General features: G+C 38.0%; 1 protein-coding gene across 2 annotated transcripts in view; it reads left to right on the top strand.

Annotated features, from left to right (window-relative positions):
- Nucleotides 1-24,358, top strand: part of LOC127450348 (splicing factor U2AF 65 kDa subunit-like) — a 36,949-nt gene extending 12,591 nt beyond the window's left edge. The window contains exons 3-11 of one of the 2 annotated variants that reach the window (XM_051714400.1): nucleotides 53-156; nucleotides 398-549; nucleotides 806-922; nucleotides 5,103-5,241; nucleotides 10,112-10,191; nucleotides 12,674-12,796; nucleotides 15,813-15,899; nucleotides 17,489-17,731; nucleotides 23,074-24,358. In XM_051714400.1, coding sequence (XP_051570360.1) covers nucleotides 53-156; nucleotides 398-549; nucleotides 806-922; nucleotides 5,103-5,241; nucleotides 10,112-10,191; nucleotides 12,674-12,796; nucleotides 15,813-15,899; nucleotides 17,489-17,731; nucleotides 23,074-23,205 — 1,177 coding nt within the window. In that variant the 3' untranslated portion in view covers nucleotides 23,206-24,358. Of the gene's footprint in view, nucleotides 1-52; nucleotides 157-397; nucleotides 550-805; nucleotides 923-5,102; nucleotides 5,242-10,111; nucleotides 10,192-12,673; nucleotides 12,797-15,812; nucleotides 15,900-17,488; nucleotides 17,732-20,572; nucleotides 21,363-23,073 lie in introns of those variants that run through there. The other variant, XM_051714401.1, reaches the window with a different exon arrangement.
- Nucleotides 24,359-24,701: the final 343 nt, after the last annotated feature.

The raw sequence follows: 24,701 nt of genomic DNA, 5'->3' as shown, positions 1-24,701 counted from the left end.
CACAGCCTACATTCAGTAGCAGATGAAGTATTTTGGCATCTTCATTTCTCAGCTACTCTCCACGCAGAACAAGGAAGAAAAAGATGTGCAAATATTGGGATGTGCCCCCTCCAGGCTTTGAGCACATCACTCCAATGCAGTACAAAGCCATGCAAGGTGCTGAAATGTTTTCTAAAATGTTCTATACTTAATTTTGTGACATCCTGTTATAGTGTAAAACCTATCCTGTCACCATGTGACCTCTTGAGTCAGCGAGGGAGTCTGTCGACTCAACAGAACTAATTAATAAAAATAAAAAAAAGCATCCTCTCCATTTTGGCAGTCCACTCATAAATAACTCATGGGCATTATGATTAATTATGGTCATTGTCTAAATTTTTTTCTGTTTGCAATGAAGCTGCTGGTCAGATCCCCAGCATAGCTCTGCTGGCTACATCCACTAATACTGGTTTGGCAGTCGCACCGACACAAGTGCCCATCGCTGGCAGTCAGATGACCAGGCAAGCACGACGCCTGTATGTTGGCAACATCCCATTTGGTGTCACTGAGGTAAGTGTCCCAGAGTAGTGTCCCTCATAACATTTGTATAATTCCCTTGTTAAAAAGATCAGCATTGCTGGTGTCCCTGCCAGGCTTCTTAACTAGGTTAACCAGCAATCCTCCGTTGGTCAACCAATTAGCTTTTCTTTTTTTTTTTTTTGCTGATGAATAAGTTCCACCAGCTTGACCAGCACAAGACCAGAACTAACCGGCTTAAACTTTGGAAATTGGAAATACGCAAAATACGCTTGTTTTTGTCTCATAGGAGTCCATGGCTGAGTTTTTCAATACCCAGATGAGACTTGCAGGACTGTCTCAAGCTCCCAGCAGTCCTGTGCTCGCAGTGCAGATCAACCAGGACAAGAACTTTGCTTTCTTAGAGGTACGTTTTTCGGCCTGTTCACACCAAGAACAAAACAAAAAAGCGAAACAAATCACTGATGAATGGTCTGTTCACAATCGAGTTTCACAAAATGAAAAAGCACTCCAGGCTTTCACACGATTCAATGCATCTGACAGAAAAAGAATGCACTCATTTTAAAGCAAAACAGCTTGTAACACACCTGACAATAAAGGTTAAACTTGCTTTAATGCAGGAGTTAAAAACAAAATGCTTTTTATATCAATACGTTCTAAGAAGAAACTGTTTTATTATTTTTTTTTTTTTGTGTTACGGTTCCGGTGTTTTGCAGCCTCCTTTCCAAACAGTAATTGGTTAGAACAAAATTAAAAACTGTTAAAAACATTATTTTTGAAATGACAGGACTGTGTTTAAGGTGGGTGATATACAGTTGAAGTCAGAAGTTTACATACACTTAGATTGAAGTCATTAAAACTCATTTTATTAACCACTCCACAGATTTCATATTAGCAAACTATAGTTTTGGCAAGTCATTGAGGACATCTACTTTGTGCATGACAGGAGTCATTTTTCCAACAATTGTTTACAGACAGATTGTTTCACTTTTAATTGACTATCACAATTCCAGTGGGTCAGAAGTTTACATACACTAAGTTAACTGTGCCTTTAAGCAGCTTGGAAAATTCCAGAAAATGGTGTCAAGCCTTTAGGCAATTAGCTTCTGATAGGCTAATTGGCTAATTGGAATCAATTGGAGGTGTACCTGTGAATGTATTTTGAAGCCCACCTTTAAACTCAGTGCCTCTTTGCTTGACATCATGGGAAAATCAAAAGAAATCAGCCAAGACACAAAAAATAATTGCGGACCTCTACAAGTCTAGTTCATCCTTGTTAGCAATTTCCAAACATCTGAACAATACAAACAATAGTATAAGTATAAACACCATGGGACCACGCAGCCATCATACCGCTCAAGAAGGAGACGCATTCTATCTCTTAGAGATGAACGTAGTTTGGTGGGAAAAGTGCAAATCAATCCCAGAACAACAGCAAAAGACCTTGTGAAGATGCTGGAGTAAACAGGTAGACAAGTATCTATATCCACAGTAAAACGAGTCCTACACTATCGGTCAAAAGTTTTGAAACACTTGACTGAAATGTTTCTCATGATCTTAAAAATCTTTTGATCTGAAGTTGTATGCTTAAATGTTTTAAATTAATTTTGGAGACAAAAATATAATTGTGCCACCATATTAATTTATTTCATAAAATGTAATAAAAAAAAAATAAAAAAAAATTAAAAAAAACGTTTTTGAAATTGATGACTTGGACCAAATAATAAAGAAAAGCAGCCAATTAGTGCCCAACATAGATGGGAATTCCTTCAATACTGTTTAAAAAGCATCAGGGTGATACCTCAAGAAGTTGGTTGAGAAAATGTCAAGAGTACATGTAAAGGGTGGCTACTTTGAAGATGCTAAAATTTAACACATTTTTGATTTATTTTGGATTTTGTTTAGTCACAACATAATTCCCATAGTTCCATTTATGTTATTCCATAGTTTTGATGATTTTACTATTATTCTAAAATGTGAAAAAAAATTATAATAAAGAATGAGTAAGTGTTTCAAAACTTTTGACCGGTTGTGTATATCTACATAACCTGAAAGACTGCTCAGCAAGGAAGAAGCCACTGCTCCAAAACTGCCATAAAAAAGCCAGACTACTGTTTGTAATTGCACATGGGGACAAAGATCTTACTATTTGGAAAATGTCCTCTGGTCTGATGAAACAAAAATTGAACTGTTTGGCCATAATGACCATCATTATGTTTGGAGGAAAAAGGGTGAGGATTGACAGCCGAAGAACACCATCCCAATTGTGAAGCATGGGGGTGGCAGCATCATGTTGTGGGGGTGCTTTGATGCAGGAGGGACTGGTGCACTTCACAAAATAGATGGCATCATGAGGAAGGAAAATTATGTGGATATATTGAAGCAACATCTCAAGACATCAGCCAGGAAGTTAAAGTTCGGTCGCAAATGGGTCTTCCAAATGGACAATGGCACCAAGCATACCTCCAAAGTTGTGACAAAATGGCTTAAGGACAACAAAGTCAAGGTATTAGAGTGGCCATCACAAAGCCCTGACCTCAATTTGATAGAAATTTTGTGGGCAGAACTGAAAAAGCATGTGTGAGCAAGGAGGCCTACAAACCTGACTCAGTTACACCAGTTCTGTCTGGAGGAATGGGCCAAAATTCCAGAAACTAATTATGAGAAGCTTGTGGAAGGCTACCCAAAATATTTGACCCGAGTTAAACAAGTTAAAGGCAATGCTACCAAATACTAACAAAGTGTATGTAAACTTCTGACTCACTGGGAATGTGATGAAAGGAATAAGAATCATTCTCTCTACTATTATTCTGACATTTCACATTATTAAAATAAAATAGTGATCCTAACTGACATGGAAAGACAGGTAATGTTTTCTACAATTAAATGTCAGGAATTGTGAAAAAGTTTAAAGTGGCTAAGGTGTATTCTGACTTCAACTGTACCAGTTGCAGTGTTGCCAGATCTTGCAAGAAAAACAAGTGACCAGATAAGAATAGAAATGATCTGCATAGTATACAAAAGCCTATATAAAATAATGTCTTTTCAATAAATGTATCCTCAATTAGGGTTGGGTAAAAAAAAAAAACTAAGTTCCGATGCATCGCAATCTTTATTTGAATTATCTCGATATCAATTCTTAAATCCCAAGATCAATCTTTTACTCTATGTACAACCCCCTACTACAATGCGAGGAAATCACTTGCATTTGCAACCAAATTTCGCACTATGCAACTAAAATGTATATATTTGGCAACTGGCTGGTAAATGTTTCGATTTCACTCAGCAGTGATTGTGAAGTATTCAGCAGCGAGATCCTTTCAGTGCGTTGAGTGTAAAAGTTGTTCCGTGTAATGTGTGTCCAAAGACGAGATCCATGTGACACATTTGTGATTGAAGAATGTCTCTTTTAATACCCTTTCTGTGCTTCACAGTAAGTTGTTGATAAAAAAATAAACATTTAATTCTAATTACGCATAGCACGGATAAGATAAAGCTGTTCGAGTCTGTCTCGGTAATATGCGCTCATTTAAAGGCGCTGTTTACAGAAATGCCATGTTTCTTAAAGAAACAGTACCAGTTTCTAGCACGTATTCAACAAATCAATGTAAATACTTGTAAAGAGTAAAAATTATGCAATTAAATAATAAACATGTAACAAAATAATATATGCAATATAATATCAAATGTATTTATGGAATACGTGGATTTGTTCATTTTTAGAAATCTAAAATGTGTCCAAAATGATGGAAAACTAATAAAATGTAATTAGTAAAATTAATATTTTCTTAATATACCTAGTTAGAAGGTCCCCTGTATTATTAACAGCATTGGCTGGGAGATAATTTTTTTCATATAGAAGCAAAAGTGACATTATAACTGAAAACTATGCATATGAATGGCATTCCCAAAAATAATTAAAATACTTCAAATATAGGACTTATAAATACTGCATGCACACACGTGGTGGTGTAATGTTAAAAATGTACTATGATAAACCTTTGGTTTTGGTTTAATGAAAAAGAAATCGGAACGAAATAAATAAAAAATAGTGTTTTCACTCTGGAAAAATTTAAAGGGTCTTTGTTTCCATTTTTGGTCACTTTCTATGGAAAATGTTGTTTGTTTTCTGTTTTTGTTCCTTGAACCATTTCTAGTCCCTGCTTTAATGCAAAATAACATGCTATCTCATAAAACATGCAAAATACAACACGCACTGAAAATGACTTGCTATAAAGATCCATTGCAATCAAAAGTGGAGTTTTTTGGTTTTTTGTCCATGTCTGTGAAGTCATCTTTATGCTAATATACTCCTAAATGTTGACAAAATTAACTTGTATATGCAATTAAAATCGACAGTCTTTCCCAGACCAAAAATATTAGTGACTCATCTTGCACTCATGGATGTGTACACTTTTTTCGAATTTTTGAATAAGTAACTAAGGCTTTATGAAATCCTCTGAAATGAGGCCAAAAGCAGCCACTGAGAGACATTTTGGTGGTGCATAGGAAAACAACATTTCCATTATGAGACTGGGCTGCTCTGAGCTATTCCTGACTCTAATAAGAATGTCTGTCTGCTCCAGTTTCGATCAGTGGATGAGACCACTCAGGCCATGGCATTTGACGGCATTATCTTTCAAGGGCAGTCACTGAAGATCAGACGCCCTCATGACTACCGCCCTCTTCCAGGCATCTCTGAGCAACCTACTTTTCACGTTCCAGGTGAACACATTTGTCATATTCTTTATTTTTGTTTCTGAGTTTTTGGATTACAAATTTACCAGTTTATTAAATATTGTTACATTTTCCACAGTGCTTTGTAGGGCTGGGTAAAAATATTGTTTTCCGATGAATCGTGATCTTTACTTGAACTATCTTGGAATCCATTCTTAAATCCCAAGAGTTATTTTACTCTATTTACTCAAGACAATCACTCGAATATGAAACCAAATTTTGCACTATGCGACTAAAAATGTCTGATTAGTCACTGGCTGATAAATTTTCAGATTTTACTTAACAGTGATTGAGTAGTATAGTGGCGAAGAAGTTCAGCAGCAAGATCCTTTCACTGTGTTCACTATAACGCCGGGTTCACACATCCTCCGTGAGCGGTGCGTGAGCGAGGCCACGTCTCTTCTGTGAGAAACAACAGCGCCACTGCACAGAAAATAAAGTTATCTATGGGGTCTTATGCCGATTTTTTTTTTTCTTTAAAATGGTCATAATAAGCTGAGGTTATTGCTGCTTCAAGGACAACGGTGGGCAGTCGCGTGCATTTCATCTTTATCAGCACACTTGGTTGTGATTGGCTAATGTTGTGTCTATACTGTACACCTATATACACAGAATGGCAAAAGGTCTGGCAGTTTATTAATTCTTTCCTTTATTCATTTATTTTATTGAGTTTACTTGCATGCAGACATACAGTATAAATTGTAGTGTATTATAGGTTCGGTTTGAATAATTTTGATTTGGTTTTTTGTCTTTTCAATAATCTCCTGATTATTTTAGTGTTGTAATGCACCCAGAGTGGCTGAGCTCAGCGTGAGCTACGCGGCAAAAATAGGCTCAACTCCGAAACTACCTGCTCACTGCCGCATCTGGGACACGTCACCTCGCGATTCACACTTGCAGTGTAAACGATGTCATCTGTTAATATGGGTGGCGAAACAAAAACCCGCCGCTCACGCCCCGCTCACGGAGGATGTACGAGTCTGACGTAAAAGTATGCTAAAACAAGATTCACACAATCCTTTCATCATTGAATAATGTGTCTTTTAATATCCTATCTATTCTTTACAGTTGTTGATCAAAAACAACAAAAGCATTAATACTAATCACATGTAGCATGGATGCGGTAAAGAAGCCATGTCACTCCACTCTCATTAATATGCGCTCAACCAAAACACCGCTATTCTTAAAAGACAGTACCGTTGCAGTACCTTAAATTGCAGTGGTCCACTCTAGAGATGCAAAGAACCTGGACAAGGAGTTGAGCAGCATGCTCATATATGAAGGCTCTGATTTTACTTTTACACAGCACATATCCGCATGACTGGGTGGTCTTTGCAAAATGGTCCATAAAGTTTATCTGGTAATTAAAGGGATAGTTCACCTGAAAATGAACATTTTCTAATTATTTACTCACCCTCATGATATCCCAGGTGTATGACTTTCTTTCTTCACCAGAACACATTTCAACCACCAATGTTTTAGTGCTGTAGGGCCTTGGCCCACTTAAAATGGCAGCAGAGACCGCATGGCCCTTTGTTCTATGATCAAAAGGAGAGACACTGAACTCAGTTTCCCAGGATCCTTCACAAATTCACAACTGGATGCGAAGTCCCGCCCATGGACCCAGTCTCAAACGCCATTGGTCGAGCGGCCTACGACCGATGATGTCATCTTGTCAACAAAACCAGCGGACAGATGAAGTTCGGCCTCTGTGTGCTAAGCTCTGCCTGGCTGTTAAGGGACATCTGTACCGTGCATGTACTGAAGGAGTTTTCCCTCCGTTTGGACTGAGAACAAAGAGACCACGTTTTTCTAACCTCACCATTTGGCCACGGTAGAGTAAGATTAACTTAGCTTTGTTCAAGTCTTATAGTATACTTCTAACAACCGGTTCAGTTTCACTGTAAAGCAACAGTGAATTTATTTTGAAAAACGGAAAGGCGACCAGTTTCCCTTCTCCCTCTTTTTCATTCAACGTTGACTACCTTCTGCTTTCTTCTCCATCGCTGCATCCGAAGAATAAAGCAGAGACGCGTCTTTTCGCTGACGAGCGTAAGACAAGGGACCATCCAGACCGTTTCTCCTGACCGATCAATGCAACAGGAATTCCAACGGACAACCCTACTGAAATCACACAGGATTTCCCAAGTAAGGCTTGATATCTGGGCAGATTTAGTTTAGAAACTGTGATTTTTCTTGCGCAACTAAATCTTATATTTGATTCTAAATGCTGATGTTTTGAGTTTATTTGTATGTTAAACTCTGCTCGCTGTTTGCTGTTTTGAGTTGGGAGATTTGTTTTAGTTTCTTTTGGGGTTACGTTTGTTTTGTTGAGTGATCTGAACTAGTAATTCAGTCCCGCTGTTACGAGCGGTTACCCTTAACTAAACTGCATGCATTTTTCCTCTCTCTCTCGCTCTCATTCTCTCTCTCTCTCTCATTGATATTCATTGAGTGAGCGGCGCCTCGGTTTGTGTTCGACTCAGGCTGGTGAACCAAATTCTCCCGCCTGTTTCGTCAGTTCCTTTGTGTGTCTGCTCATTTCCACCCTCACGTGGTATCAGCTCCAATTTGGATTTAACCCTCCATTTTGAACCTGATCCTCCATTTTGATTCCTTTGTTACCACACCTGGACACACTTACGCGTCGTAGGCGAATATATACAATGAAATTCAAACATTAAACTACCCTGTTTAGAATGAACGGTCTGCCCTTGAAAAAGACTCTTTAATCCACAGTTTTCCTGAGCAGCTGGCAGGGCCATGATGATTCTAATTGCCTGTTGTATTTCTGGTCTTGAGATGGCAAGTAAAAATGGCCAAAATGAGCGATCCAGAGGAGAACAACAACCATTTAAGTGTTACTTGGGAATAAAAATGAATTTCAGGGCCAACTTGTGTAGTTGTTGGCTGTCATAACAACTCAGAATAATTAATGATATAAAAATAACTAAACTCAGACCATCGCTTAATGTCATCTACACACTAGGTGAGGCACTGTCTATAAAAAAATGGTTATCTCGACTCTGTGAAGTATCTGCATGTTTTTTGACAATTTTTACAAATGTAATACCTTAAACATTTCATTACCCACTAAGAATATATGCCGATGTGAATGAAAACACTGGAGACCGGAAATTGAAAACAGTCGAATCATGGAACACTTCTTCGTTCAGGAAAAAGGTGGATAGAAGCCAAAAAAGAAATAAAAATAATAGCACTGTACAGTACAAAGGGATAATCAAAGATAATCAAATCACAAAATAAGATGTGCCCCATGTGCATACAGTCTTCATACACTGACATGCAGTTTCTTTCCCCTAAAGACAAGAAAACATTGAGTGTTTGAACTTGAGCTCTTTATCACTCTGTAGCGAAGTTGTGTAAGTAAATTATATTTGTTTATTATATATTAGCCTAAAATGTACGAAGTATCAGTCCTCTTTGTCTTTTATTTTTCTGCTTTTTAGTTTGTTAGTTTATATAATTTTATTTTAGTCTATTTTAACAGAAGGGAAGACAAAAGAATATTCAAATAAAATGGCTAATAGCCTATTAACTGCTCGTCTTCGTTACATTTTAAAGTGGCCCCCTCTGAAATTCCACATGCCCCCCACGTATTTCATCCTGGCGCCGACTCTTGAGGAACGCTGTACAGTAGCTTGGTTGGTTTTGGTTTAGATCTGTATTTATCTGTTTCTTTACTCACAATGGTACGTTTGTGTGCTTATCTTGGATGTCTCAACCCAGTATAGAATGTGAGATTATCTCTGTATCATGGCAACGCGAATACGTCACATGAGAGACTGCTTGAACTCCACCCTCTTGTGAAGCTTACCGTAAGTGATGATTTAGAGTTAAAAAAGAACTTAAATATTTATCTTTTTCGCACCAAAAGTGATCTCGCTTTAGAAGGCATTAATTTAACCGCTGGAGTCGTATCAGTAACGTTTATGCTGAAAAAATCGTATCCCCATCCACTTGCACTTTAAGGACCAGCTGAGCTAAGATATTTTTCTAATTTTCTTCAAATGTGTTCTGGTGAAGAAAGAAAGTCATACACACCTGGGATATCATGAAGGTAAGTAAATAATGGAAGAATTTAAATTTTTGGGTGAACTATCCCTTTAAGCAGTCCTCCTAGGTACCTCGCTAACCTGGGTGATGTTATCATTTACAAGCCTAGTTGAATGGTGAAACTGTGATAAATTGCTGGGCTAGCTTGGAAGACAAGGAGCTCTGTCTTCGCTAAGTTTATTTAGAGGTGGGGGGGTTCATCCAGGCTGAGATACCAGACAGGCTGAAATCCATGCAGCCACTGTAGGATTATCAGGTTGGAATTAGAGGAGGAGCTGTGTGTCATCTGCAAAGCAGTGGTAGAAAACCCATGTTCTTGGAAGTGTATATAGGGAGAGTAGGAGAGGGCTAAGCACTGAACCTTGGGGTACCCCTGTGGTTAGTTGATGTGACTTGGACACTTCTCCTCGCCATGATACACAATTCTCGCAACAAAAAGGATCTAACTCTAAGGTGGGACTGTTAGGGTGTAGATTGGAGGATTTGGTGGTAAAGCATGTCCAGTAGAATGAGGATCTCAAAAATGCTCTCACAACCACAGGGCTTAAGTAAAGAATAGCAAGTCAGTCCTTGTTAAATGTCCACATTTGAAGCCTCACTGATTGTTATCTAGCAGGATCTTTGAGAGGAATTATATTTAAAAATAAATTAGCCTCTTTTGAAGAAACATAAATACTCTCATAAAAACATGTTTATTGCTTCTGAATGTCTTGTGAATTGTTAACCTCCTAATACCTTAAATGAAACTGAACATCAAAATCCTGATGTCTTTGTTTTGCAGGTGTTGTGTCTACGGTAGTACCGGACTCCCCTCATAAACTTTTTATTGGAGGTCTACCAAATTATCTCAGTGATGATCAGGTACACTTTCACCCTTGCAGTCAATTAATACATCGACTTTAGACACTGTATTACAACCCACTATTTCCATTAAAGAGCACATGCAACATGCATCAATACTTTGCCATTTGTCTCACATCTTTAGTCACAAATGCCCCCTTAACACAATTATACTGTTGTACTAAATACAAACAGGTTGCGAGTAGCACCTTTTCTTCGACAAACATTTTAATTGCAGTTTTGACCTAAACGTTACATTGTCAAGACATTTTGACCCTCATCATAAGTCACCTTTACTTTGTTCTACATATCTTTCACCATAAAGACATAATAGCAGTGATACCGAAAGCAAATGGACACATTAAGCACTTTATAGAAATTACTAGTCTGTAGGTTTAACAGAGACCTAAAGTTCTTTGTTTCTGTTGCAGCTATTAGGGGTTGGGGGTAATAGTGCACCTCATTAAAGGGATAGTTCACTCAAATATAAAAATTCATTCTCTCACGCCCAAACTCATATGACTTTCTTTCTTCCGTGGAACACTAAAGAAGCTGTCTTTTTTCCGTACAATGAAAGGTGACTAAGGCAGTCATTCTAATATCTCCTTTTGTGTTCCACGGAAGAAAGTTTTTTTTTACGACATGAGGGTAAGTAAATGATTTAATTTCCATTTTTGGGTGAATTTAATCTAATTGGAATGTAGCTAATTCACTTACAAACAATAGCAAAGCCATAATGAGTTGGAGGTGAATGTACCCTGGTATTCATATTTTCATCTATTTTCTTTTTTGCAGTCATTGTTACTGCGTTGAAACTCACAGCTCTTTCATTTTTGTTCCCCCACTTTGTCCCCCAGCTAGGGGCCTGTAAGATCGTTAAGTCTGCGCTCATAATTTGTTCAGTAGTACTGATCTACTGCTGCCATGCCAACATGTAACACAAGGCAAGTAAGACATTCCGTTCCTCACACGGATACACTCCCTAACAGCAGAGACCCTCCCCTCATGGCTCTGTCTCTTCCATCACTCTTTCGGGGTGCAAACATCACTGTTACTTGGGTAATAGCGTTGGAAAAGTGTGAATGTGAAATGTTTGGAAAAATGTTAGCAAATTGAGTGCTGTAAGACAAATATGAAAAAAGGGGAAAGTACTTATTAATAGGCCCACACAGAATTTTTGCTTGCAGAATTCCGCCAAAATGTAAACATTCACCAAAATCTACATATTGTATTTGGTTCCCTTTGAGTGTTTGTTAATTTAATATTTTACTTTACTGGATTATGCTTCTAGATAAGAGTGTAGTAGTATTCTCAGCTCAGTTAACACATTTAATATGCAATTAGTGCAGAAATGGCAAATAAAATTGAATATTTTGCAAATTCCGTGTGGGCCTAAGGCCATGTTCACACTACGCTTTCATTTGAAATCACATTTGCTACGTTTACGCCTCTCATCCACATTAGAACGGTGTTTTCCTCCACTGAAAATGAAGCGTTTCGAAAATGCTCTCCATTACTACATAATTTGGAAAACTAGGACATCAGGAAACTGAAAACGGATTGGTGTGGATGTGGCCTCAGCCTGATTTTAAACTATTTGATGTGTACTGTACAGGGAACATATTGACTGGTCTGAGTGTTTTGAAATGTGGATCTCAAGGGCTGTCTGACTTTTCAAGGAAAACATCATTTCCTTACTTTATTTTAAAAACATTTTCAAAAAATATTGTCTGACAAAATTGCCTACAATGCAGCAGCATGCATCTTTTTTTCTCTTACATTATAAAGTGCAACATTATGTTTATCTCAAAATGTGGTTGTTTAAGCAGTCTTTTTGAAAGTAGCATATTTAGGAACCAGATGGAGAGAGTAACATAAGATTAGAAAGACTGAAAATTAAAGTTTAAAAATTGAACATACTGTATATGGGAACCGCTTAAAAATGCCTTCTATTATATTGAATATTATTTTCTTTTCCTTTTTTTTTTTTTTTTTTTTTACAATAATAAGCTAAATGGAGATTATGATATAATAATATGAATAATTATTATATTATTGACTATTATTATTAATAATAGTAGACCATAACAAATTATAACATTATATATATATATATATATATATATATATATATATATATATATATATATATATATATATATATATATATATATATATGCAAAGTAGATTAAATTATTATTATTATTTTTATTTATTTTTTATTTTTTTACCTTTTGTGTGTGTTTCATTATCTTTTTCTTTATTTACAGTTGGATCATGTCAGATTGTTTGGTGTTTATTTAAAGTTTATTTTAAAGTATGTATATTATATTTATTTAATAATAAATATGAATAAAATGTTCTATATATATTTAAAAATGTATATATATATAGACAGTACTGGGTTTATTCACTCTTTCATCATGGGTTGCATTAGAAAGCTAGGACTCAGTTATTTCTGCTGTTGTGCCAACATTTGTATGTGTCCTCGATTCTTGTGCAGGTTAAAGAGCTGCTGACATCATTTGGTCCTCTCAAAGCTTTTAACCTTGTCAAAGACAGTGCCACATCACTGTCCAAAGGCTATTCCTTCTGTGAATATGTGGATATCAGCGCCACTGACCAGGTATGAAACTAAAAAAAAAAATTGTAATTGAAAAAGTTATTAACTAAAATAATACATTAAGTAATATATTATTAAAAATTTTTTTATGAAAAAACATGACTTAAAATAATACATTAAGTAAAAAACATGAAAAAACATATTTGTATATGCATACATACATACATATATATATATATATATATATATATATATATATATATATATATATATATATATATATATATATATATATATGTACACTATATTGCCAAAAGTATTCGCTCACCCATCCAAATAATTGAATTCAGATGTTCCAATCATTTCCATGGCCACAGGTGTATAAAATGAAGCACCTAGGCATGCAGACTGCTTCTACAAACATTTGTGAAAGAATGGGCCGCTCTCAGGAGCTCAGTGATTCCAGCGTGGTACTGTGATAGGATGCCACCTGTGCAACAAGTCCAGTCGTGAAATTTCCTCGCTACTAAATATTTCACAGTCAACTGACAGTGGTACTATGGCAAAGTGGAAGCGATTGGGAATGACAGCAACTCAGCCACGAAGTGGTAGGCCACGTAAAATGACAGAGCGGGGTCAGCGGATGCTGAGGCGCATAGTGTGCTGAGGTCGCCAACTTTCTGCAGAGTCAATCGCTACAGACCTCCAAAGTTCATGTGGCCTTCAGATTAGCTCAAGAACAGTGCGTAGAGAGCTTCATGGAATGGGTTTCCATGGCCGAGCAGCTGCATCCAAGCCATACATCACCAAGTGCAATGCAAAGCGTCGGATGCAGTGGTGTTAAGCACGCCGCCACTGGACTCTAGAGCAGTGGAGACGCGTTCTCTGGAGTGACGAATCACGCTTCTCCATCTGGCAATCTGATGGACGAGTCTGGGTTTGGTGGTTGCCAGGAGAACGGTACTTGTCTGACTGCATTGTGCCAACTGTGAAGTTTGGTGGAGGGGGATTATGGTGTGGGGTTGTTTTTCAGGAGCTGGGCTTGGCCCCTTAGTTCCAGTGAAAGGAACTCTGAATGCTTCAGCATACCAAGAGATTTTGGACAATTCCATGCTCCCAACTTTGTGGGAACAGTTTGGGGATGGCCCCTTCCTGTTCCAACATGACTGCGCACCAGTGCACAAAGCAAGGTCCATGAAGACATGGATGAGCGAGTTTGGTGTGGAAGAACTTGACTGGCCTGCACAGAGTCCTGACCTCAACCCGATAGAGCACCTTTGGGATGAATTAGAGCGAAGACTGCGAGCCAGGCCTTCTCGTCCAACATCAATGTCTGACCTCACAAATGCGCTTCTGGAAGAATGGTCAAAAATTCCCATAAACACACTCCTAAACCTTGTGGAAAGCCTTCCAGAAGAGTTGAAACTGTTATAGCTGCAAAGGGTGGGCCAACGTCATATTAAACCCTATGGATTAAGAATGGGATGTCACTTAAGTTCATATGCGTCTAAAGGCAGATGAGCGAATACTTTTGGCAATATAGTGTATATGTATATGTATATATATATACACACACACACATATACACAGTGCATTCAGAAAGTATTCAGACCCCTTCATTTTTTCACATTTTGTTATGTTGCAGCCTTATGCTAAAATGCTTTAAATAATTTTTTTTTCACATCAGTCTACACTCCATACCCCATTATGACACAGCAAAAACCAGATTTTTGATAACTTTGCAAATGTATTAAAAAGAAAAAACTGAAATATCACATTGACATAAGTATTCAGACCCTTTGCTATGATACTTGAAATTTAGCTAAGGTTCATCCCATTTCTCTGGATCATCTTTGAGATGTTTCTACGCTTTGATTGGAGTCCACCTGTGGAAAATTCAGTTGACTGGACATGATTTGGAAAGACACACACCTGTCTATATAAGGTCTCACAGCTGAAAATGCATATCAGAGCAAAAACCAATCCATGAGGTCAAAGGTACTGCCTGCAGAGCTCAGAGATAGGAATGTGTCGAGGTACAGATCTGGGGAAGGCTACAAAAAAAGATCTGGCTGCATTGAAGGTTCCCAAGAGCACAGTGGCCTCCATAATTCTTAAATGGAAGAAGTTTGGAACAACCAGGACTCTTCTTGGAGCTGGCCACCCGGCCAAACTGAGCAGTCTGTGTTTTTTTTTCAGTGGCAGGGACTGAGGTACTGGTCAGGGTTGAAGGAAAGCTGAACACCGCAAAATAGAGAGATATCCTTTATGAAAACCTAGACCAGGGCGCTCAGGACCTCAGACTGGGCAGAAGGTTCACCTTCCAACAGTACAATGACGCTAAGCACACAGCCAAGACAATGCAAGAGTGTCTTAGGGACAACTCTGTGAATGTACTTGAGTGGCCCAGCCAGAGTCCGTACTTGAACCCAATTGAGACCTGAAAATGGCTATCCACGGATGGTCCCCATCCAACCTGACAGAGCTTGAGATGATCTGCAGAGAAGAATAGCAGAAAATCCCCAAGTCCAGGTGTGCAAAGCTTGTCGCATCATACCAAAATAGACTTGAGGCTGTAATCGATGCTAAAGGTGCTTCAATTAAGTACTGAGTTAAGGGTCTGAATACTTATGTCAATGTGATTATTTCAGTTTTTTCTTTTTAATAAATTTGCAAAGTTATCAAAAATCTGGTTTTTGCTTTGTCATTATGGGGTATGGAGTGTAGATTGATGTGAAAAATAAAATCATTGTAGCACAAGGCTGCAACATAACAAAATGTGTCAAAAATGAAGAGGTCTGAATACTTTTTATACATATATATACACACATACATACAGCATACTGTATATACATACAGTATATAGTGCACACATACCCATATTAATGAGAACTTTAGTTTAAATGTGTTTAATTGTCCTGACAATAATGTCACAATGCAGTAAAAATCTTAATGGTCTTAAAAATAAACGTTATTTTTTATGCTAAACATAATTTCTTGTTTTTTCTTTTAAGTTGTGAAATGTGACCTGGACATGTTTTCGTAAGGTTTACTGCTAGAGTTGTCTTGTTCTGTTCAGGCGGTTGCTGGATTGAATGGCATGCAGCTCGGTGATAAAAAGCTCATCGTCCAGCGGGCTAGTGTGGGTGCTAAGAATGCCAATCCTGTAAGTGCCAGTCCTTCATAACATAACAAGAGTTCTTGTCACTAACTTCACTTTCCTTTGTCATTTTGCTATTGTAATCAACTTGTCTCAAAGTGATTTTTAGTGGATGTATGCTGTCAGTTCCCCTCAAGTTCACACAGTTGTCCTAGCAGAGAAAACACAGGTGTAGTTCAGCACATTTTCTATGGACATGTTCCACTAACATTTGACAACCACAAAGTCTCAATATTTAAAGACCCCAAGAAATCAAAATTAGAGTTTTGTGGCTTTTAGTCCTTGTATGTTAGCTTTGAGTTCATCTATATGCCAATGTACTTCTAACGGGGTATTTACACTTGGTCACTTCATGCGTTTTTGCTGTTTGGATTGCTATCATATCATGAAAAGACCATGTGTATATTCCCTTCAAGATGGACTCAAAATGGATATAAATCTTCCGGAAAGTGATTTGAGACACATTCCATTTGAAACTCAGTCAAGTGTTAATGCATCTGGCTGTTCAAGCCAAATATGTAAATTTTACTCCACCCAAACAGCGCTACATCAGCATAGGGAAAACGCGAAATGAAACAGCTGTTACCGAGTATTTGCATAGGGCTCGCGTTGCGCAATAAATAATAAATTAAGAAACGCATGCACGTTGTAGGAGAGACAGAACTTATTTCTTCAATTATTTAATGCAGATCACTGACGAAACTGAAACTAAACACTAACAAAAAAGCGCAGCTGGCAGCATGGGCATAACGTGCATCTTACCTACGACAAGCCTCGAAGGGAAAAATACAGTGCGCGCGCACACAGCTATGCATTTGCGGAGCAAAGTCACTTGAAATCAAATAATAAATCATATCTTTTAAATTTGCATAATCACAGATTCCTTATATCCCTTATTTGTGTATTGCTTGGGAATTAAAGATCGAATTTATATCTGTTTGGCGGAGACACATTGATTTGGCCAAGTGTAAATGGAATGAGCTTTTTCAATCGGATAGCAATCCGATCAGTAAAAATGTATGAAGTGAACAAGTTTAAATACCCCCTAAAAGTTGACAACAATCACTTTTAACAGATATATGCTTTTAAAATTTACAGTCTTTCTGTTCCGAAAAAAGGGTCAAAAAATGTATGACTTATATTGAACTCATTTTGTCCAATCAGATCCTTTCTAGAATGAGAATGTCCCTCCCCTGAATACCATATATATATATATATACACAAAACAGGAACAAGCCCTTCAATATATCCCAAATGTTCTGTTTTAATAGGAATTTTGTCAACACAGGAAAAAGAAATAAACTGAGCTCATCAAGCCATTTCATGGGGTCTTTAATTTTGAACAGAACATCTGTTGGTTTATTATTTTAAACCTAACAGACTTTGTTTTTTTAATGTTTTGTGTGAAAGGTGTGCTTCTGCTAACTTTCTTAAATTAAATGCCACTTGGTTTGATATTTAGTTTTCATTCACAGATACTTTTGGGGGCCTCTGTAGCTTCAGTTCCCACAAGGGTTTACATGTTTTAAACATTAAATGGCCAAATCTCAAGCTATTGAATGGACGGTCTTGAATCATGCTTTCTGTTCACGTAGACTGCTGTTGTCGAGACGGCAGTCATGCTCCAGGTGCCTGGACTGCAGAGGGTGCACAACTCTGGGCTGCCCACAGAGGTGCTGTGTCTGTTGAACATGGTCATGCCAGAGGAGCTACTAGACGATGACGACTATGAGGAGATCCTGGAGGACATCCGTGAGGAGTGCTGCAAGTATGGCACTGTGCGCTCCATCGAGATCCCAAGACCTGTTGATGGTGTTGAGGTGCCAGGCTGCGGCAAGGTCAGTCAATAGGAGTAATGAATGGCTATGGTTACACTGTATTTTATTATCGTGATCAGTATTAATATTATTGTTGTTGTTATTATTATTATTATTATTATTATTATTATTATTATTATCATCAGAAGGAAGAATTTGAAAAAGTGCAAATGCCATCATCTCACAATACATTAACTTATTTGAAAAGAAAGTGAACCTAGAGCATGTGTATCTGGGTTATTATACTGTAACAGTATAAGGACGGGCAAGGAGGAGGCGGGAACCGGCTGAACAGTCAGCGTAAAGTTTAATGATATAAATTAACTTAAAACCAACATAAACAAACATGCAACACGGCCGTGTGGGTCTCTCTCTCTTGAACCGGCATCTCCGGCCACCCCTTATCTTGCTCTCCTGCTGATCAGCTGATTCAGTGCCGGCCATGCTCAATCATGGCCCGGCCACGCCCTCCTCCTCGTCACATATACCTTTTTTTGAAAAATCACTATTTATTATTATTATTATTATTGTGGTTTAGTTCGGTTTTCAGTTTAGTTTTAGTCAATTAATTGAATTAATTTAGTTTTTTATTGTGAACAAATAGTTTTTATTTCATTTGTATTTTTTGAAAATGGCTATTTTTAGTTTTTATTTTACTTTTAGTATAGTTTTAGCTTTCATTCATTATAACACCACAAAATATTATCTGAATCACTTTATAATAAGGTTGTATTCGTTAACATCATTTAACTACATTAATTAAAACATGAACTAAAAATGAACAACAGTTACAGCACTTATTAATCTTGGTTAATGTTAATTTACTTCAATTTTATTGGCTTGGAATGTAACACACAAGTCATATGGACCAATTTTATGATACCGTATGATGCCTTTTTTTATTTTATTTTTAAATTTTTTTTAAGCTTTACAGCACTTGACCCAATTAATTCATTATATATACAGTTGTGCTCAAAAGTTTGCATACCCTGGCAGAAATTGTGAAATTTTGGCATTGATTTTGAAAATATGACTGATCATGCAAAAAAATTATGACTGATCATATCTTTTATTTAAGGATAGTGATCATATGAAGCCATTTATTATCACATAGTTGTTTGGCTCCTTTTTAAATCGTAATGATAACAGAAATCACCCAAATGGCCCTGATCAAAAGTTTACATACCCTTGAATGTTTGGCCTTGTTACAGACACACAAGGTGACACACACAGGTTTAAATGGCAATTAAAGGTTAATTTCCCACACCTGTGGCTTTTTAAATTGCAATTAGTGTCTGTGTATAAATAGTCAATGAGTTTGTTAGCTCTCACATGGATGCACTGAGCAGGCTAGATACTGAGCCATGGGGAGCAGAAAAGAACTGTCAAAAGACCTGCGTAACAAGGTAACGGAATTTATAAAGATGGAAAAGGATATAAAAAGATATCCAAAGCCTTGAAAATCCAGTCAGTACTGTTCAATCACTTATTAAGAAGTGGAAAATTCGGGGGTCTTTTGATACCAAGTCAAGGTAAGGTAGACCAAGAAAGATTTCAGCCACAACTGCCAGAAAAATTGTTCGGGATACAAAGAAAAACCCACAGGTAACCTCAGGAGAAATACAGGCTGCTCTAGAAAAAGACGGTGTGGTTGTTTCAAGGAGCACAATACAATGATACTTGAACAAAAATGAGCTCCATGGTCGAGTTGCCAGAAAGAAGCCTTTACTGCGCCAATGCCACAAATGACAACACCTTGACATGCCTCACAGCTTCTGGCACACTGTAATTTGGAGTGACGAGACCAAAATAGAGCTTTATGGTCACAACCATAAGCGCTATGTTTGGAGAGGGGTCAACAAGGCCTATAGTGAAAAGAATACCATCCCCACTGTGAAGCATGGTGGTGGCTTACTGATGTTTTGGGCGTGTGTGAGCTCTAAAGGCATGGGGAATCTTGTGAAAATTGATGGCAAGATGAATGCAGCATGTTATCAGAAAATACTGGCAGACAATTTGCATTCTTCTGCACGAAAGCTGCACATGGGACGCTCTTGGACTTTCCAGCACGACAATGACCCTAAGCACAAGGCCAAGTTGACCCTCCAGTGGTTACAGCAGAAAAAGGTGAAGGTTCTGGAGTGGCCATCACGGTCTCCTGACCTTAATATCATCGAGCCACTCTGGGTAGATCTCAAACGTGCGGTACATGCAAGACGACCAAAGACTTTGCATGACCTGGAGGTATTTTGCCAAGACGAATGGGCAGCTATATCACCTGCAAGAATTTGGGGCCTCATAGACAACTATTACAAAAGACTGCACACTGTCATTGATGCTAAAGGGGGCAATACACAGTATTAAAAACTAAGGGTATGAAGACTTTTGAACAGGGGTCATTTCATTTTTTTCTTTGTTGCCATGTTTTGTTTTATGATTGTGCCATTCTGTTATAACCTACAGTTGAATATGAATCCCACAAGAAATAAAAGATATGTGCTTTGCCTGCTCACTCATATTTTCTTTAAAAATGGTATATATATTACCAATTCTCCAAAGGTATGCAAACTTTTGAGCACAACTGTGTGTGTGTGTGTGTGTGTGTGTGTGTGTGTGTGTGTGTGTGTGTGATATATATATATATATATATATATATATATATATATATATATATATATATATTTATATATACACACACAGTACTTGTGAAAAATGTTGCATAGTGAGGATGCCTTCAAAAATAATGGCATAAGTAGTTTTCATTTATCACTTAATGTCATACAAAGTCCAGTAAACATAAAAAAGCTCAATCAATATTCGGTGTGACCACTTTTGCCTTTAAAACAGCCCCATTTCTCCTAGGTACACCTGGACACAGTTTTCTTGGTTTGTTGGCTGATAGGATGTTCCAAGCTTCTTGGAGAACTTGCCACGGTTCTTGCCACAGTTCTTCTATCTATTTAGGCTGTCTCAATTGCTTCTGTCTCTTTATGTAATCTCAGACTGACATGATGTTCAGTGGGGGACTCTGTGGGGGCTATGACATCTGTTGCAGGGCTCCCTGTTCTTCTATTCTAATCTTTCTATTTGCAAAAGTAATGTTTGGGAGTCTAAGATTTATATTTCTTATTGACACACTAAAGCTGAAGATATAAATAACCATCTTAAGACAAATGCTTTTGTGAAACATCTTATGTACCTAAGACTTTTGCACAGTACTGTATAAATAAGAAGAAGCCACAATATTCTTTAAAAAAATCACTTTGTGTTCCAAAAATTTAAAGATGCACTCAGTAAGATTTGTCTTTGTGTCGTCTGACACCTAGTGGCTTGGATGCAACATGATTTAAAATCAATAGTTTTCAGTTTCAGATGCCATTGTAGAAATGTAGTATTCACAGTCAGCCATGATTACTTAAATCAATGAGTGAAAGTGTCAAATAACAGGACGGTTACTGAGATTAAGCATGTAGTATTCGGCTGATCATGTGATTCTAACAAAAAAACAGCTTTTATAAGGTTACTGATATGACTGGAGTCTTCATTTTAACGTGAGTAGTCATGATTTCCTACATACCGTCATCCGGAAAGTGTTCACAGCGCTTCACTTTTTCCACATTTTGTTATGTTACAGCCTTATTCCAAAATGGATTAAATTCATTATTTTCCTCAAAATTCTACAAACAATACCCCATAATGACAACGTGAAAGAAATATTTACAAATATTTACAAATTTATTAAAAATAAAAAACGAATCACATATACATAAGTATTCGCAGCCTTTGCCATGACACTCAAAATTGAGCTCAGGTGCATCCTGTTTCCACTGATCATCCTTGAGATGTTTCTACAACTTGATTGGAACCCACCTGTGGTAAATTCAGTTGATTGGACACTATTTGGAAAGGCACACACCTGTCTATATAAGGTCCCACAGTTAACAGTGCATGTCAGAGCACAAACCAAGCCATGAAGTCCAAGGAATTGTCTGTAGACCTCCGAGACAGGATTGTATCGAGGCACAGATCTGGGGAAGGGTACAGAAAAATTTCTGCAGCATTGAAGGTCCCAATGAGCACAGTGGCCTCCATCATCCGTAAATGGAAGAAGTTTGGAACCACCAGGACTCTTCCTAGAGCTGGCCGCCCGGCCAAACTGAGCGATCGGGGGAGAAGGGCCTTAGTCAGGGAGGTGACCAAGAACCCAACGGTCACTCTGACAGAGCTCCAGCATTTCTCTGTGGAGAGAGGAGAACCTTCCAGAAGAACAACTATCTCTGCAGCACTCCACCAATCAGGCCTGTATGGTAGAGTGTCCAGACGGAAGCCACTCCTCAGTAAAAGGCACATGACAGCCTGCCTGGAGTTTGCCAAAAGGCACCTGAAGGACTCTCAGACCATGAGAAACAAAGATTGAACTCTTTGGCCTGAATGGCAAGTGTCATGTCTGGAGGAAACCAGGCACCTCTCATCACCTGGCCAATATCATCCCTACAGTGAAGCATGGTGGTGGCAGCATCATGCTGTGGGGATGTTTTGCAGCGGCAGGAACTGGGAGACTAGTCAGGATCAAGGGAAAGATGAATGAAGCAATGTACAGAGACATCCTTGATGAAAACCTGCTCCAGAGCGCTCTGGAACTCAGACTGGGGCGAAGGTTCATCTTCCAACAGGACAACGACCCTAAGCACACAGCCAAGATAACAAAGGAGTGGCTCCGGGACAACTCTGTGAATGTCCTTGAGTGGCCCAGCCAGAGCCCAGACTTGAACCCGATTGAACATCTCTGGAGAGATCTGAAAATGGCTGTGCACCGACGCTCCCCATCCAACCTGATGAAGCTTGAGGTCCTGCAAAGAAGAATGGGAGAAACTGCCCAAAAATAGGTGTGCCAAGCTTGTAGCATCATACTCAAAAAGAATTGATGTTGTAATTGATGCCAAAGTTGCTTCAACAAAGTATTGAGCAAAGGCTGTGAATACTTATGTACATGTGATTTTTTTCATTTTTATTTTTAATAAATTTGCAAAGATTTCAAACAAACTTTTTTCACGTTGTCATTATGGGGTATTATTTGTAGAATTTTGAGGACAATAATGAATTTAATCCATTTTGGAATAAGGCTGTAACATAACAAAATGTGGAAAAAGTGAAGCGCTGTGAATACTTTCCAGATGCACTGTGTATATATATATATATATATATATATATATATATATAGTATTTGATATGCATATAGCCACCATGTTGGCCAGTTTGAATCATTTTAATTCTTCTTAATACATTTCCACTGTAGATAATTGCTGGTTTCAAACAGAGCTGTCAGGCTTTGGCTAATAGCAATAGTTTTTGTTCTTTTGCAGATTTTTGTGGAGTATGTGACTGCTGCTGAGTGCCAGAAGGCCATGCAGGCGCTGACAGGACGCAAGTTTGCCAACCGTGTTGTGGTCACGAAATACTATGATCCAGACATGTATCACAGACATGAGTTCTGAGGGGACAGACAGCTCGCCTGCAGAGAGAGGAAGATGTGTTTGCACCATCTGAGTGTGAAGTTCTAATGAGCTCTAGTTTTACATGTATTATCATCTACTCTTACTTCTTAATTTCTCTTAATTGCATACAAAAAAAGATGTAGAAGAATAGCCAAGTAGAAATGTTTTAGATATCATTAGGACGCTTCAGTTTGCGACTGTTGTTTATCAGTAAAGTGAAGAAGCTTCACAATGTGTGCTAACTTGGCAACACAACAAAGCGTCAAGCCCTACGGAAGTCTCTTCCATTTTAATCTTGAGTTTTGTCCAAACCAGCCAAACAGGGAAAAATTACTTGCCACTTGAAACTTATCTCCAAAAATGTCAGAGAAAAGAGCATTTGAAAAGAAAACTAAAAGCTTGCGCCTCCCTATCATGAATAAAGGAAGAAATGCTATCTGCTGTGGAAACATGGAAGTTCTGTTTCATGATTTTTGTCTTATTTTGTCCAGAAGTTTTCTGTCTTATTTCCTGTCATGTCAAATGAAGACAATGTTAGATATCTCGCCCAACATGTCCACTGCCACAAGCGGAGCCAGAGACTGTTTAGCTCGAGATGGCGCACGTTTATAAAAATGAATGGGAAAAAGTGGAACGACCAATATGGTGGATGTAGAAACAGAAGGTCCCGCCTTAAAGGTAAAAGAGCCAATCACGTTTTAGATTCAGACATCGCCTGTCAGTCGACTTGAGAATGTGCATGCGCATTAGCTATAAAAGCCTGAAAAATAGCACTTTTTTAAAGCATGATCTTAGCTAACGAAGCACAATTTATAATACCAGTGTTGTCAAATTGAACTGCTGATTTGAAATATGTTATATGATCGTAATCTTGACCGACCGTTTTAAAGATTTCAGTCTTTCCCCATTCAAGTAGATAGGAGGTGTACTTTTATGCCGCTTGTATCCAGAGATAATAGCTGCCCAGGAGCATATCCAAGACGGCCACCGAGTGGACTGACTTGCCTTTAAAAGGGACTTTTGTGGAGCTGAGTGGGCATTTTCAATTAATCTCAAAACTGTCTGGTGATGGGTTTTGAGACACACATTTCTTCACCTTTAGCTAAAATGTTCTCAGATTTGTATGCTCTGCCTTCAATAAATGACATATGATCTGTAGTGTAATCACTCTAGTGTCCTTTTTTTGTAATCCCATCTAAAACCACTCATTACTAATGAATACATTTGTTAGATGTACTTGAATTTGAAAACGGGTTCAGGTGAAGGGAATTGCAAATACTACTAGTTTGTCATTTATTTTGGCTTAGTTGTTATGTTGCTTTTGCAAAAATCATAGTTAACTTTATTATTTTTTTCCCCTAAGCAAATTAAGCACCGTTCTGCTAAAAGATATAGTCCCTACCTGCATGTAGATTAAGGACAATAGTTCGCTGTGAGTGCTGTGCAGTTATATGGGGACACCGCAAATTGTCACATGGGGAAGTTGTCACAAGGGC

Source organism: Myxocyprinus asiaticus, chromosome 13 (assembly GCF_019703515.2).
Source record: "Myxocyprinus asiaticus isolate MX2 ecotype Aquarium Trade chromosome 13, UBuf_Myxa_2, whole genome shotgun sequence".
Taxonomy (NCBI): domain Eukaryota; kingdom Metazoa; phylum Chordata; class Actinopteri; order Cypriniformes; family Catostomidae; genus Myxocyprinus; species Myxocyprinus asiaticus.
Note: the sequence above shows the minus strand (reverse complement) of the source record. Positions and strands in the feature narration are given on the sequence as shown.